At 41.2% G+C, this 16,088-nt stretch overlaps 1 protein-coding gene across 8 annotated transcripts in view; it reads right to left on the bottom strand.

Moving 5' to 3' along the window:
* Positions 1-3,811: 3,811 nt before the first annotated feature.
* AP2A2 (adaptor related protein complex 2 subunit alpha 2) overlaps positions 3,812-16,088 on the bottom strand; it is a 76,119-nt gene continuing 63,842 nt past the window's right edge. For all 8 annotated transcript variants that reach the window (XM_020784158.3, XM_020784160.3, XM_020784159.3 and 5 more), the window contains 5 exons: positions 15,652-15,775; positions 15,338-15,454; positions 13,097-13,166; positions 8,945-9,079; positions 3,812-6,154 (listed from right to left, as the gene is read on the bottom strand). In XM_020784158.3, coding sequence (XP_020639817.1) covers positions 6,077-6,154; positions 8,945-9,079; positions 13,097-13,166; positions 15,338-15,454; positions 15,652-15,775 — 524 coding nt within the window. In that variant the 3' untranslated portion in view covers positions 3,812-6,076. The remainder of the gene's footprint in view (positions 6,155-8,944; positions 9,080-13,096; positions 13,167-15,337; positions 15,455-15,651; positions 15,776-16,088) is intronic.

Raw genomic sequence — 16,088 nt, 5'->3', positions numbered from 1 at the left:
ATCTGGGAACAGAAAATATATGCTTGCTCGTCTACACATGTGCATATGTGCCCAGGTCTATATGAATACCTCTTCTAGCAGCTGCTTGTCACCCATGGTACAGTGGAAGTTTGCCAAAGCAAGTCTCAACCAGAGTAGACCCATTTGAATCAGCAGAACTTACAGAGGAAGTGATTTACCAAATCTCCATTGATTCAGTGTGGCTACTCTAGTGCAATTTATTACACTCAGCATCAGGATATGGGCCAAAAGATGCTGCAAAATTTTGTATGCTCCCCCTCCTTTTTATTTTTCTTTGCCAACATTGCATACATATGGAGAGTAACACCTATGATGTACGTTAATGGGGCTAGCTGCTATGGTGGTGACCGGCTGCAAGAGATACTAAAAACAAAATGAGTCTTACAACTGCACCTGCCTCTTTTTAAGTAACAAAGCAAGCTGAGAAGCAGCTTCATGCATCCACAGATATAGAATATACTGGAAGCTATTCAAAGATGCACACCTGCTTGCTTGTTCTCTACCAAGCTGCTAAGGTAGGGAGGGTGGTAGGAATGAATGAATGAATCAATCAATGAATCAATCAATCAATGGGGGAGGAAGGAGAGGAGCCTCTGTTGCCACTGCCACCTTCTCCTCACTTTGGAAATGTCCAAGATCCAGTGGTAGCAGCCATGGCCACCACCATGGTATGGCCCTCCTTCTGCCAGACGCCAGCTGCCTCATTCTTTCATCCTTTTCCACAGCTCTTGGGGGGAAAGAATAGAAGCTCAGGCAGAGGCCACTCCTCATGGCTCCTTTGCACCTATACAGTCATATGGCACAAATTGAAGTGAAGCAAAAGGAAGTAGCCTCTGCTCTTCAATTGAAATGCACTGAAGGACCACTTAAATAGAAGAGGGTTACTTGTAATTAGGTTTATGTCATGTGGTCAAGGCACTTCAGATTGAAATAGGCAGTGACAACTCCAGCTCAGACACTGTTGTATTTTCCCATGGGATAGGGCCTTTTGTTAAAGAACAATGCCCACTCTTGCGCAATGCTTATAAATAATTAAGGCTGCAATGCTACATCTACTTACCTGGAGAGAACCATAATTGAACTCAGTGGAATTTACTTCTAAGTAAACATATAAAGGATTGTGCTCAAACTGAGATTAATCTGATCTTCACACACAAAAATTTAACAACCCATCCTTTAATCACTCGGATATAATCACAATTACTAAAAGCGTGTCTTCACAGGTAATATTCCCAAACAGGAGAAATGCAACATTCCTGGGGCAATGGTATCAAAACCTCTTGGATCAAACCCACTCCACAGACTGTGGGATCAAACCTACATCATAAAGAGGACCGATCATGGAAAGAGATTTGCAGAAGCAGCTCAGAACACTTTGGGGGAGTCTCATACCCCTGACATAGGCAGTACCTGTAAACAAAGCTTTCAGCCTACACAGACATGATCCAGTAATATTGGTTTCAACCAAACAAATATTTCTCATTCTTACCAAAGTCAAGCCCAGGCTAGAATACATATGATCTTTCTCTACTCCTCTGCTCTCCGGGAGGCAATGGCTACTGTTAATTTGTGGACTTTTCTGCTTTGATTTGGAAAAAGGGTTTTCTGGATCTGACTTCCTGGACAGAGTACCTCCTGTAGCACCCACTGACGTTTGCTACCCTCTCTCCCAGAATTATTTTTAGCTTGAGCCTCTGCACAACGGGCTGGAGTGATGAAAAGTTAGAGCATGTAGATCTGTGATGGATGAATGTAGTGCATGGCTAGAGATATGTAAGATGCACACATGTAAGAAAGGGTTTTTAAAGTAGTGATCCACACAGGAAGTGTGTGCCTACAATTGGAGAGTAATCCAGAGGGAAATAGGGGTTCTCGATTGTGACATTCCTATGTGTGGGGGGGGATACACTTAGAAGAGTAAATGAACTTTAAAAGTATTTTAAAAGTATTTAAAAGTATTGGGGGGGGATGTGCTCGCTTACTTTTCAACAAAATGAATGGTTTACTGGAGCAAAAACATTCCTGGATATACCTATGTGCTACACCCAGGTTCTTGGGCCGGTCATCTTTTATTTATTACTGTATTTTATTTATGTGGGGGGAAAAGGTGCAATGTTGACTGACTACACTCATTAGCAGTTATTTTGTGAATGGGCACACACACACATTCCACAACAGCAACCCACTTGGGTTGGCGTCCAGAACATTTCACAGTCTTACATAGGCTTCCCAGTCCAAAGAGTCTGGGGACTCCTGGAGATGGACCCACGCACTGTTTGCCAGATGTTGAACAGCAGTTTGATTGTGAAGTACACAAGGGTAAAAAGCCTTTTGGACATTTTGCATAGGTAATACATATTTTATTGCCTAATTTTCAGCAACATTAGTGTTTTCTTTAATGTTTCATGGCATTTCTCATGAATGGTGTGTCTAAACATTTGATTTAAAGGGGATATGAGGTCTTATGGCACAAAAAAATAAATAAATCTGGAAACAATTTGTTATAAGCCTCCTGTCATTAACTTACTGCCCCTGCCGAAAGGTTGAAAAATAATTAATTTCCCAACAAAACTCTGTAAGAAGCAACACACGGGGGGGGGGGGGGGAGAAATCACCAAGGGAAGTAAAAGAAATCTAGCTATGTTTGCCTTAGGTAATAAAGTTTGCATCTCACATAAACTACTGAAATTCATGCTGAAGTTGTTAAAAAGAGTGTCTACAACCGCTTAAAATATGAGTCTTCTTTTCCATTATCTCCTGCCCAGTCATTGCCAGCCCCTGCTTTTGGAATTTTCTGGACAACAAATCCCCAAGAATGTATGATCCAACTCAATAGACAGGAACACCTCAGCTAGAGGCTGAGAGTTCAAATCCCCACTGTGATGGGTCAATCTAGATTATCTGGAGTGTGTATCATGCATAAAGTTGTGTGCCATGTCACCTGTGTGCAGCCTTGGGCAATCTACATGTTGCCAGAGCACCTCCAAAGGGACATAATGGTAAACTAATTTCAAGTGCTTAATCCTAAAAAGCCATGAGAGGGTCTCCATAAATCAGAAACCACAAAACACAAGTATTAATTAAGCCTTCACAAGATCTTCCTTTATGTTTTTGGATGTGAAGACGCAGCCAAGCAAATTAAATTCATTTCATAACTTCTTGGCTCTTGGCTAAGCAGACATATAATTTGTAGCATAAAAAAACAAATGGGTTAACACACAAGGAGCTTTGATCATGCTCCTATATACTATAAAGACTATTATCCAAGCTAAAATAGATAGTTACAAACCAATGTTTTGTTACAGCTGTTAGTCTAGATCAGTGGTTCTTAACCTTGGGTTACTCAGGTGTTTTTGAACTGCAACTCCCAGAAACCCCAGCCAGCACAGCTGGTGGTGAAGGTTTCTGGGAGCTGCAGTCCAAAAACACCTGGGTAACCCAAGGTTAAGAACCACTGGTCTAGATCGGTGGTTCTCAACATTGGGTAACCCAGGTGTTCTTGGACTGCAACTCCCAGAAGTCTTCATCGTCAGCTGTGCTGCCGGTGTTTCTGGGAGTTGCAGTCCAAGAACACTATGGCTACCCAAGGTTAAGAACTGTTGGTCTAGATTCTTGTCCCCACAACGTCTGGACAGGAAAGTGATTTTGGTATTTAAATTAGCCTTTTACAAAAGATAGTGTAAGTGACTTGCACTGGACATGAACAGGTTCATCTTGTTGTCAGTCTTAACAAAGTGCAAAATGAAATGCATTGTTAGTTCATAAACCAAGCATGGAAAAATAACAGAAATTTTGTTCTTCTAGCCATTTATTTTTTTCAATAAAGATAACATGATTAGATCTACGTCTTTTCAAATTTTGTACAATCATAATAATGGAAGTCTACCACATAAGCTTGTGTAGTTTCTTTTTTTTTCTTTTTTTACAAGTGAAATGATACACATTACATATTGGAGTGCAGGCCTAGAAGTGCAGAATATTTTGTCTTCCTGTTCTGGCATTTTTCACATGTCAATGTAACAAATACTGTACCTTGATTACTAATACTGCTTTAGCCACAGAAATGGTTCCTTCTCTTTGACATAAAGAAGGACTCACAACTCTGGTAAACAAGTTATTTATCCCAGAAAAAATAGACATCTCAGTTTTCATCAAAACAATGCCTACATGGCTCATATTAGAAGCGAAGTCTTTTGCATAAAGTAAGTTTAACTATATTTACAGTTTATCATTTGACTGTCTATTCAGAGTCCCCTGGCTTTGTATGGAAAAATCACATTTCTTCACAAAAACTGTACCAATGGACAGTACACAAGAAGAGTATCTCGAGGTGTCATTAAAGGACAAACAAACCATGCTTCAAGAGAGAGACTGACTTGTGTTAAAATATGAAATGGTATTTCTTCACAAGGATATCTGCTGTATAAAAACAAGCTTCAGAAGAAGCAACTGAGGGTGCAATTGTGGTAGATGAAGGTGTCTGTCGTAGTGATAATCCCTAAAATTTCCTCAGTGATAGGAGAATATAAAAGATAAACATCCTAGTTTTAATCACTTTACCATTACATGCCACCTAGGTCAATACAATGTGCTTCAGTATACTAAATCTAGCTGGAGAAATTGAAAATAAAACCCTCTTAGATTCCAATTTAATAATTTATATGTAAGAAGATGCAACACCTCTGATAGCCTAGTCCTGGATTTTTTAAAAATATATACTAACTCAAATACCAAGAAAAATTTGTGATCAGCCCAAAAAAGTTCTTAGTATTATATTTTCCCCTTAGCCTTCCTATATAATGATCATGACAAATGCATTTCTTAGAGGTGCGTGTCTGAAGTCAGTTTAAAATTAATTATATTTACATAAAAGTAATAGTCATCCTGTTGTTCCATGATATATTATGAATGCATAAATCATGTAAAGCAACAGAAGCCATGCATCATTACTGTATTTACTTAGAATAGAGCAATAAAGTCTAGAGATGATAAACAGACAGTCCAGACCAACGGACATGACACTGTATTCGCGAACAGTGTCATTTGCGGACATGACATTGTTGTTCCAAACAATAGTAACAACCATTCTTACTTGCTGTAGTCTGTAGTTAATCTGAATAAACGAGAGCATCCAGAATCCGAGCCAGCTAGCCAGTGATATGATCAATCAATTATTAAATGGAAATTCCACATTCATCATAAAAATTGGAAGCAGGCAAGCAAAATGCAAATGCATAGATTTTTGGAGGGAAAGTGTTAGCTTCTAAGAATATTTCCATGTGATTTTTTAACTATTTACAGCCCAAGAGAACAGATGTTTATATGGATTAACTAGAGCTTTGGAAAAAACACACTGCACAAGAGAATCCAACATACTTAAACATTTGACAAGACAAGTACTCTTTGGTCATTCAAAACATGGGGGACGTGGAGGAGCAGAATTGAAAGCTCTAAAGTCAAGGTGTCTAAGGGAGTCAATGAATATGTGCAGTAATGGGTCTCCGAATAGTCTTTAGACAGCAAATGTTCACAACCCTCTCCAGATCAAGGGACACCAGTGACAATCTGCCAGAGTAGAAACAGATGCTGCTGTCACACTCTGGAGATTTCTTCCATACACCCCTTACGAGATGAGTCATAGAAGACTGAATAACAAGAGTACATCAGCACTATGACCAGTGCAACCCTTTTTATCTAGAAACTCACTGAATTATCTTCAATTGGAAGAAAAAGTGCCAAGTGCAGCACATTCCTAACAATTTACAGTGGTATTTCAAACAAACCACATTTCACAGAACCAGTGTTAAAGGGGATTTTTTAAACAAAAACAACTTATGTCAAAGTAAATGGAGCACAGTTGACCCATACAGACCACCCCCCTTGCCTCTTCATGCCAGAAAATATATATTTTGCATAAAACAGATAGGATATTGAAAGGCAGGGATGTGAAGCTGGTGGCAGTTATTTTTGCAGACACTGGTGTATAAGATGTTTCTGGAGCTGGACAAGGACAGTGAAAAAAAATGGAAAATCAAAATTGGTCTTCCATTTTGGTTCAGAATTGTTCTGACAGCAATTCACACAACCTCCGGGATACTGTTTCTTTGCTTGTTCGTAGGGTTAATCTGTACATCTGGAAGAAAATAAACATATTTTTTTTTCAAAATGTAAAAGCTGTTGAATCTTCAAGAAGGCAGAGTTATAAATGTACAATTTGGATGGGAGCAAACAGTGTACAATGGTGTACATGTCAGAAGCACAGTATGTGAGAGCAATATTAAAGTATCTACTTATTTTCAGATTCTTTCCTGGTTGTAAGCTTTTCTTCAGAAAACAGTGACATATATTTCTTACTACGCATGGGGCAAAAGGAAGAAAAAGAAACATGAACACAACAACAATAGAAGAGTGACTTCCTCTAATCATCACAGAAAGCTTTCTGCCCAAGGAAATGATAGAGGAAAGTGTTGGAGTTTAGGATTCACTTAGGCTATTTTTCACTAGCAGCTACTAGTGTAACTGCACAAGATTGAAATATGCTGGGAATATCCATGAATTTAATAGGCATGCCATCTTCCTGGAAGATGGCATAAGGGATGTGACAGAAGGATTGCCATCACTCATAAAACTCATATGCATATCTCTTTATTCTCATCCATGTGTGAACAAATGGCACAACCAAGTGGAACTATGAAGAAATAAGATCAGACTTTGATGTTCTTGAAAGGAAAAACAAGGATTTGGGGAGCCCAGACAGTCTTCTAATCCACCCCCCAACAGTACTCAGAATAGAAAGTTGAAAGGAAAATCTTCTGGGTGAATAACTAGCTATGAAAAGTGGTGCCAGTGTGAAGGATTTGAATTTTGTGACCACAGGCACTGTTTCCTAGAAGATGGGCTGCTAGCAAGTGATGGGTTGCACCTCAAACCGGCTGGGAAAAGTGTGTTTGGACACAGCATGAAGACCATCATCAGGAGGGCTTTAAACTGCATTGGAAAGGGGAGGGAGACATAAACTCAGAGGTAAAGACAGAGGCGGCTTATGCACAATAAGAGGAACAGAGCAAGCAATTACAACCAATTCTAACAAGAAAAAAAGGTGGAAGGCAGTAAAAAAGAGCAATGTGGCTTCACAAAAAAGCTCAGAGAGGAAATGGAAGGAAGGCCTGACCATATAGAAAGAGTACAGAAGGATAGCAAAGAATTGCAGGGATGGTGTTAGGAAGGCAAAAGCTGAGAATAAGCAAAGGTTAGCAAGAGATGCTAAGATCAACAACAAAGAATTCTTCAAGTATGTATGCTGCAAACAAAAAGAAATAGTAGCGCAGCTACTCAGTGGAGATGGAAAAGTGGTAACAGACAACAAAGAAAAGGCAGAAGTGCTCAATTCTTACTTTATAGCAAAGTTGTATCCAAAAAAGAAAGAGTCTATGACCCTCCAAGGCAAATGTGAAGTGCAAGTGGAGGGGACATGATTGCAGTGTGAGACTGGTAAACAAATAGTCAAGGAAGACTATGAGTTCAAAACCCCAGGGCCAGATGAACTGCATCTGAGAGTACTCCCAGGACCACTATCTATTATTTTCTTGAAATTATGGAGGATGGGTGGAGTGCCGAATGACTGGAGAAGAGCTAATGTTCCTATATTGAAAAAGGAGAACTAGGAATGACAGTTTGAAAATTCAAAACAACATTTAAAAAGATCTTGATGGGTTGTTGCAGGTTTCCGGGCTGTTTGGCCGTGTTCTGGAATACGGCCAAACAGCCTGAAAAACCTACAACAGCCATCGGATCCCAGTCATGAAAACCTTCGAGGATCTTGATAGGCTTGAGCACTGGGCTGAAGACAACAGAATGAAATTTAACAAGGAGAAGTGTAAAAAAGAAACCAAATGCACAGTTACAAAATGGGGGATACTTGGCTCAGCAATACTACATATGAAAAGGATCTTGGGATTATTGTAGATCACAAGCTGAATTTGACCCAACAGCGTGATACAGCTGCAAAAAAAGGCAAATGTCACTTTGGGCTGCATTAACAGAAATATGGTCTTCAGATCATGTGAAGTGCTAGTTCTGCTCTATTTGACACTGGTTAGGCCTCATCATGAGTAATGTATCCAGTTCTGGACTTCCAAGAAGGATGCCCACAAACTGGAACAAGTTCAGAGAAGGGCAATAAGGATTATTAGGGAACTGGAAACCAAGTCTTATGAGTCAAGATATAAAGAACTGTGCATGCTTGGCTCTGAGAAAAGAAGACTAAAGGGAAGATATGATAGCACTTTTAAAATACTTGAAAGATTGTCATATAGAGGAGGAGGAGCATCTGTTCTCAAGTATTCCACAGTGCAGGACACATAATAATGGACTCAAAGTACAGGAAACCAGACTTTAGTTGAATATCAGGGAAAACTTCCTAACTGTCAGAGCAACACAACAATGGAACCAATTAGCTAGGAAGGTGCTGAATGCTCCAAAGCTGAAGCCATTCGAGAGAAAATTAGACAACCATGTGTCAAATATACTTGGATTCAGATTCCTGCATTAAGCATGGAGTTGGACCTTAAAAGCCCCTCTGAACTCAGCTATTCTATGATTCTATGAATGGATAAGTTAGAAAAGTACTGAGTAGAATATTTCTGCAGATGCATTTCTAGAATACGGTTTTAAAATAATGCTTTAGGCCTGCACTTATGTAGACTGAGAAGCCAGAATATTTACTTCTCCTAAAACTCCAGAATAGCTGCTGAAGACTTCATGCTGTTTTAGTTTATTGGTGTTATAAAACGTCTCCCTCCAACTACAATTTATGTTGTAACATTAGATGATTTTTGTCAGAGTCACAGAGGTGTGAAGCAGAAAATATATTTCATGCTCCATATACTTTTACACCTTTAGCAAGTTACCAAGGAAAGAATACCTGTGCCTGTAGGTTAGGTTCAAGACGCATCAAACAGCCAATCTGTATTGATTTTGTGTGGACGATGCCAGCTCCTACAAAATTAGCTGGGTTGGGATCCACATCTTCTAGTAAAGCTGTGCCAAAGCCAATGATCTACAAAAGGAAAGTGAAAAAGTGGTTTAAGCTGAAGATCAATGACAAAAGGAAAGAAAGAATAAGAGGCTCAGAAAAATTCAGCAATAGGCTCAATCACTATGTGTAAAAAACACTAGACAAAGCAATTATTCTTGGACTCTAGGACTTCTTGACTAAGACAGAGATATGTTCCAATGGGGATTTCTTTGATTACAGTGGCAGTGTCTGTGGAGCACTGATGCAGTGCTTGTTATGTGCTGTCAAGTCACTATGACCTATGGAGATCCATAAGCTGACAGGGTTTTCAAGGAATGTGAGATGTTACCAGAGTAATTCACCATTGCCACCCCCAGTGAGTCTCCATGGTCATTCAGGAATTTGAACCTGTATCTGAGTCCTCCTTTGATACTCTGTCCACTACGCCTCGTGCTTGACTGACTGATATGAAGCTCCTGGGAATCTGAAAAGCGGTTGTGTGAATTTTAAGAATCATCGGCTTTCATGCCTGGCTGCAGCTCATTAGGTACAACTGCTTCCGTTTACAGATAACAGACATGCAGGTGACAGTGAAAAAGATGATCCGTGCAAAGCCTGGCGTATGTCTGGTAACATTTCCATCACAGAGAACCAAGTCACAAACAAAAGCAAAGCGAATGTAAGAATAATGAATTTCAGAGATGGCTGTTGTGGGTTTTTCAGGCTCTTTGGCCGTGTTCTGAAGGTTGCTCTTCCTAACGTTTTGCCAGTCTCTGTGGCCGGCATCTTCAGAGGACAGGAGTTAGAACTCTGTGCTCTGGTGCAGTTTGTTTGGGAGTTATACTCTGTTGTGAGCCACCATTGTCTAGATGGGTGGCATACAAGACAGACAGACAGACAGACAGACAGAGATCGTATTTGCCGGCGTATAAGACGACTGGGCATATAAGATGATCCCAACATTTCCACTCAAAATATAGAGTTTGTATACGGCAGCCCGCCAGCCATTGCCTGCCGGAGAGCAAGAGAGACCCTGCCTCGCAGCATCCCTGACGGACCCTCCTGCTCCCCTGGCCCCGGCATGGCTTGCCCACCTTCGATGGAGATGACATGCTCGCAGATCTGGCTCTGGAGTGCCAGATCCTCCACATGCTCGATCAGATGGCGTAGATGTTGGGGTGCACCGACTCGAAGCACCCGATCTCTGCCCGGGCCCAACCTGGAAGTTCATGGCCGGCGACAAGGCCCGAGGAGGGCAAGGAGGAGGGGAAGTGGCCGGGCGGGCAGTGGCAGCGGAGGAGGAGGAGGGGAAGCAGTTCTCTGGCGGTGGGCGGGCGAGTGGGCAGCTGGCTCAGCAGCGTGGTGGGCAGCCCGGCGGCAGGCTCTGGCCACTCAGGCATGACCGGCTCTGCTTCCCTCCCTCCGTCTGGACCAACCGCCTGCCTGCCAGCCTGCCTGCCTGCCTGCCTGCCTGCCTGCCCGGACGGCGCGGCCCTGCGTCACTCACTCAACGGCGGTGGCAGCTCCTTCGAGAAAGTCTGCCCGCCGCCCTCCTGGCCCAACTGAAGTGCACCCAGCATATAGGACGACCCCCCCCACACACTTGGAGGCATGTTTTTCAGGGCAAAAAAGTCATCTTATACGCTAGCAAATTAGATAGATAGATAGATGACAGACAGACAGACAGACAGACAGACAGACAGACAGACAGACAGACTGACTGACTGACTGACTGACTGACTGACTGACTGACTGATCAATCCCAGCTGTGAAAGCCTTCGCAAATACAATTTCAGAGATCATCAGAAAGTGCAAAAAGCGGGGAGGCCTTGTTTTGAACACATTTTCAGTAGTAAAAAGCCAATTGTGAAGCAGTTATCCCATCTCCCCAAACTGCTACATCTGCTGTATTATGAAGCTCAGTAACTTTATTTTAAAATTTTAAAAGATATATTTTGGATAACATGATGAAATGCCATTTCTCCATTATTAAACATCTTGCTATTAACCTTCTGCACATTAATTAATGCACGAGAACTCTCCCAAAGTCAGAAGAAGGGAGACAAGGATACACACGAGATGCTAGAACTGCTCAGGACTTAGGAAGCTGCATATAATTAACATGGGTGGAGGAGAGCGCTTTAGCCCATCTACCTCTGCTCCCAGTTCTGTCACCCTCTTACACAGGGAGAGTGGTAAATCTGGAGATGCTCTCCTATGTGTGGATGCTGAGTTGGGACCATCTGATCTTCCAGGGTCCTGATTCACAGGCAATGCAACCGCAAACAACTAAGCTATCACTCTTCAGACTCACTGTCCCCTCACATGCAACAGAGTGATGAAACTAAAGATGGCAGGTTGAGGGCAAGAAATGGAGTGTGTATCTCAGTAGGCCTGACATCAGTTGTGTTTGTCACAACGTTCATCACTAACAATGTCATCTAAAACAAGTGGTCATCCATCTTTACAGAATGCAGCTTGGCTATCACTTCCTACACTCTAGACATGTATGAAGGGACACCCCCCCCCCACATGACATTATGGAAACATGGCTGCTCTGTCCAGCCTGCATTCCCTTTATGCTGCATACCCTGTCCCCTGACACCTGCTCATTAAACAGTTTCCCACCGGGAGAAAAGTGTACATTTGTAGTGACCTTCATGCACATAGGCTTCTGCAGTCAGACATTCACATCTAAAGGACAGGGAACAAGAACACAGTTGGAGGAACCTGTGATTCTGTAGGCGAGGCCTCTGGCAGCCATGCCCTCCAGGAATCATGATAGTTCCTTCACAGATAAAGGTCATTATCAGACCATATATGTAGAGAAAAATAGCAGAGTCTCTGTCTTCATTTATAGCTATGTGAAAAGTGCTTCTTGGCCCTTTGTAAGGCCATTCTCTAGCACCAGGAATCAGGAGGCACTTTACAATTTTTTAAAAAATGTTTGTGTTGTTAAACAAAAATATACTGTACCCACCAAAAGGAGTGTGGGCCAAACAAAATAATACACAGTGACTGATTCACAGATGCAAGTTTTCATTTGCATGAAGAAACAACATAAGAATCAGACAAATGTCTAATTTTTGAGAGGAAAGAAGTCCAACAATCCAAAGTCATTCCTCCAGTGTGCCATATAATGTGTAAGTGGGCCATGGAGTGATGAGTATTTGTCTGAAAATAGAATAGATGGAGTCCCCACAGCAGCAAATGCATCTCTTTGTCACTCCCTCTTTGCTGCTCTCACTGTATAGGTCACTCTCTTTGATGCAATGGACCAGACTCTAACGAGCCAGTTACACATACTACAATTGTCCAATATCTTCCAATGCTGACCTGAGCAAATTTCAAGGCATGCAGCACTCAGTAGAAGAGAAATCACATTTTTGTGGAACAACTGATTATTGCCAGAAAAGATGGAAAGCAGTACCAGTTTGCTACATATAGGCTCACCTGTCATCCACATTGAGTATCATCATTTTTTTCTTCATTTTGAGAAGTGTGTGTGGGGGGGGTGAGAAGCGGCTAAATTCTGTAAACTTGCAGGGGTAGGGGAACTTCCCTTTGAAATGAGCAAAGGCAGAGACTTACACCATCACTTCTGTTTCTAAGACGTTGCTTGGGGCAGGGGGAGACATTTTTTCCTTCCATGGTGTTGCCAGAAGTATACTATGTTGTCATGTTGCATCCTTGTGCAAGGAGGCATTATGAGGAAGCATGGCACCAGATACCTCCAGGAGTGCCACCAGGACAGAAATAAAGTGGGGGAAAAGAAATCTTTATCACTCGTTCTTAATGCAAACCTTTCTCACCTCTAAATAATTCAGCAGCTAAATTCAGAGTTTCTTCACAATTTTTCATTCCCCATCTCACTCTTTCAAATGTGACAAAAGCATTCAATTTGGAACATTAATGTTTACTCCATTATTTGTTTCAATGCTGTCTTTAGGGTGCTTTATTTTGACCACTTAAGTATTAAATATTCTGGTGAGCCATCGTTGGCAATATAACACTAAAAGCCAGAGTTTTTTTAAAAAAAACACAAATAGTTATACCTACCTTTGCTTTTGTAATTTCTGTATCCATTGGATGTTTTGCTTTAAATATGTTCTGCATTTCTTGTTGGGGGCTGTGTATAAACAACAAGGTCACAGTAATTAAAATTTACAGCACACACAATTTGGACGGTTATGTGCCATTTTACATAGAAAACTGGACTTCTAGATGGTTTGGAACTCTTCTTTAAGGAAGTCCTAGCTAGTATGGCTGTGATCAAAGCCAAAATGAAATTTAGCACAAAATAATAGGAGGCTGGTGCCTAAGCCATGGTCTATAGAAGGGGTGGGCAACATGTTTTTCTTTTTTTAAATGAGTGGGAACATATTTTGGGCTCAGAAGCTCTAGAGGACAGGCAGCAATTTAATGTTTTAAAGGGCCCCCCACTGCTGTGGTTCCCATCAATTGGAAAACCAAAAATGTCTTGTAATTTTTTAAAAATATATATACCCATGTGGGAGAAGGAGTCGGGGGAGTGGCCCTTCAAAGTCTAGGGAGGAGTATGTGCCAGCATCTGAACCTCTGGAGTTTGCCTTCCTCGACTCTAGAGGGTAAGCCTGGGCTCCTTTTTTGCTCACAAGAGCAAATGCTAAACCAATCATAGAATCACAGAAAAGTGAAGTTGGAAGGGGCCTACAAGGCCATCAAGTCCAACCCCCTGCTCAAGGCAGGAATACAATGAATTAGCAGCCCATGTTGCTCCTCCCTCTGTGCTTCAGGTAGGCTGCCCATCTTGTTAAATGTACTGGCATCACCCTTTTTTTAAACTGGTCTCTTGAACCTCCACATTACAGCAGAATTCATAACATCTACACTGGGTCTCTAGGTGCAGGTCTTGTGATGCTGCTTTCTTACTTGTGAAATTTTGAGTAGTCTGCAGCAAGGGCATCTAAGGACCACCTGCACTCATAATATCCTGTCCTCTGACATTACCTCTAATTTTCAGCCCCGCTAGGTGGGGCTTTGCCCCTCTCACGTGCAACTTCGGCCCCCTCAGTGGGGTTCTGTCGCAACCAAAACCAAAGGGGCTAAAAACTATCGCTGTGGGTGCACAGATGATGAGAAGCCCTGCACGGGGGGGGGGGGGGAGGAGACAAGAGTCATGAAGGTGCGTACCTCAGAGGAAAACTTGCTGTCCACTCATTGAGTTTCAAGGCCTTGCCTTGCCATCTTATTATTCCCAGAAGCACAACTAGCTGGGATGTAAAAAGCAGCTATTGCAGCACACCACTCTCCTTAGAGATGTGTAAACAGCTTCATCTCTTTAAATGTCAGGCGTGTTGCTAAAACCTTAACATTTTGCTGGATTCAATGAGCTTTAGAATTTAGATTTGTTTTATGCCAACTCTAAACTCTGAATCACATTGAACAAGATATTACTTTTAGTGCCTCTTAGTTTTCTTACCTTATTTATTGTTTTTACGTCCTTGAGTGAATTTTCTGAGACATTTGATATTTGTTTATAAGGAAAAGTGAAAAAAATCTAAATAAACAAACTAGTGTTGTTACATATACCTTTTATTGGTCCCTCCCTCATATCCTTACTCCATCCTTCACAGGCATTTGTACATGAATATCCTATAGCAGTGGTTCTTAACCTGGGCGATAATGCCCCCAGGGGGCGATTTCATTTTTCAGGGGGGCAGTAGAACGAAAAGGGGCGGCGTGGGGGCGCTGGAGCAGAAGGGGGCAGTAGGGGGGCGCTGGAGCAAGCCAAACCTGTGAAGATGGCTGCAGCCTTTTTACAATGTGCATGAATATATATTTTCCTCCTATCTTAATTTAGTTTCAGAGTTTTCGTCTTGAAATTTTTAGTTCCTGCATTTTATGCCCTTTTTATATTTCTTTTTGAGTATTAAAATTCGCTTGCAACTAAATCATTAAATGTTACTTTTTGGGGGCATTTCATTTTCTTGGAATTGAATTTTGTTTTCAGGGGTCATTGGATTTAAGTGTCTTAAACAAACAAACAAACAAACAAACAAACAAACAAACAAACAAATAAATAAATAAATAAATAAATAAGATAAAATAAGAGGGGGGCGATGATAACTTCCTCAATGGCTCAAGGGGGCGTTTCTTTCAAAAAGGTTAAGAACCACTGTCCTATAGCAACTTGGCCATTATAACCTTTGTGTTTGGGTACACCCTTTTGGAAGCTCAAGTCAAGGACAAGATCCAGACAAAAGAATATTGTCTGGGGGGAAAAAAGAGGTAGGTCATGAAGAGTCTGAACCATCTCACCTGCTCAGTTGTTTCCACCTCTGGAAGAAATCCTGAGAGTTCATTTCTGTAGGCTGGAAAAATTTGTTCAGTGTAATAGGCAGCTTTACAGATACGTTTTGCAATGTCCCTCCATATCTGAAAATGGCAAGACATAATGATTTAAATTAAAGCTATTCTGGCTATTAAAAAACAGCATCTATTTTTTTTAAAAAAAAAATCATTAACAGCTGAAATATTGATGAATCAGAATTCATCCAAAATACCACTTTTGCTCTTCAGAAGATAGGCTTATTTAAAGGAATTCATATAAAGTTCAAAATTATGAGTGATACCTGAACTGAATATTGAGGAATGGAGCTTCCATGAAGTCTGATAAGCATTCAATGTTTACAATTTGCTGCACTTGAGCACCTCCTTCCACAGTGGGATCAACTGGTTTTGTCTGCAGATTCAGGCGTGACAGGTTAAGGAACCAAGCTCTTTGAACCATGCCAACATGGTGAAGTGCTGCCAGATTATTTATTTTCACACAACAGAAATTACTACATGAACTTGCTGAAGGCCAAACAAGAACCAGTATTAATTGCAATTGTGTCAATTGAAAGGTACAGAGAAGAAAAGTTTAATTACTCCCTGTACTTTCCACAGTTATGCCAAATAATAATAATTTAAAAATTACAATATTCCCCTTGATAAATCCTGCTGTTTGCTAGGAGTGGAGATTCCACTGGCTCCAGTATAGAAATCCTTCTAGATACAAATGGAAGTT

The sequence above is a fragment of the Pogona vitticeps genome, chromosome 1, assembly GCF_051106095.1.
Source record: "Pogona vitticeps strain Pit_001003342236 chromosome 1, PviZW2.1, whole genome shotgun sequence".
Lineage (NCBI taxonomy): Eukaryota > Metazoa > Chordata > Lepidosauria > Squamata > Agamidae > Pogona > Pogona vitticeps.
The sequence above is the reverse complement of the archived record's forward strand: the minus strand, read 5'-3'. Positions and strand labels throughout refer to the sequence as shown.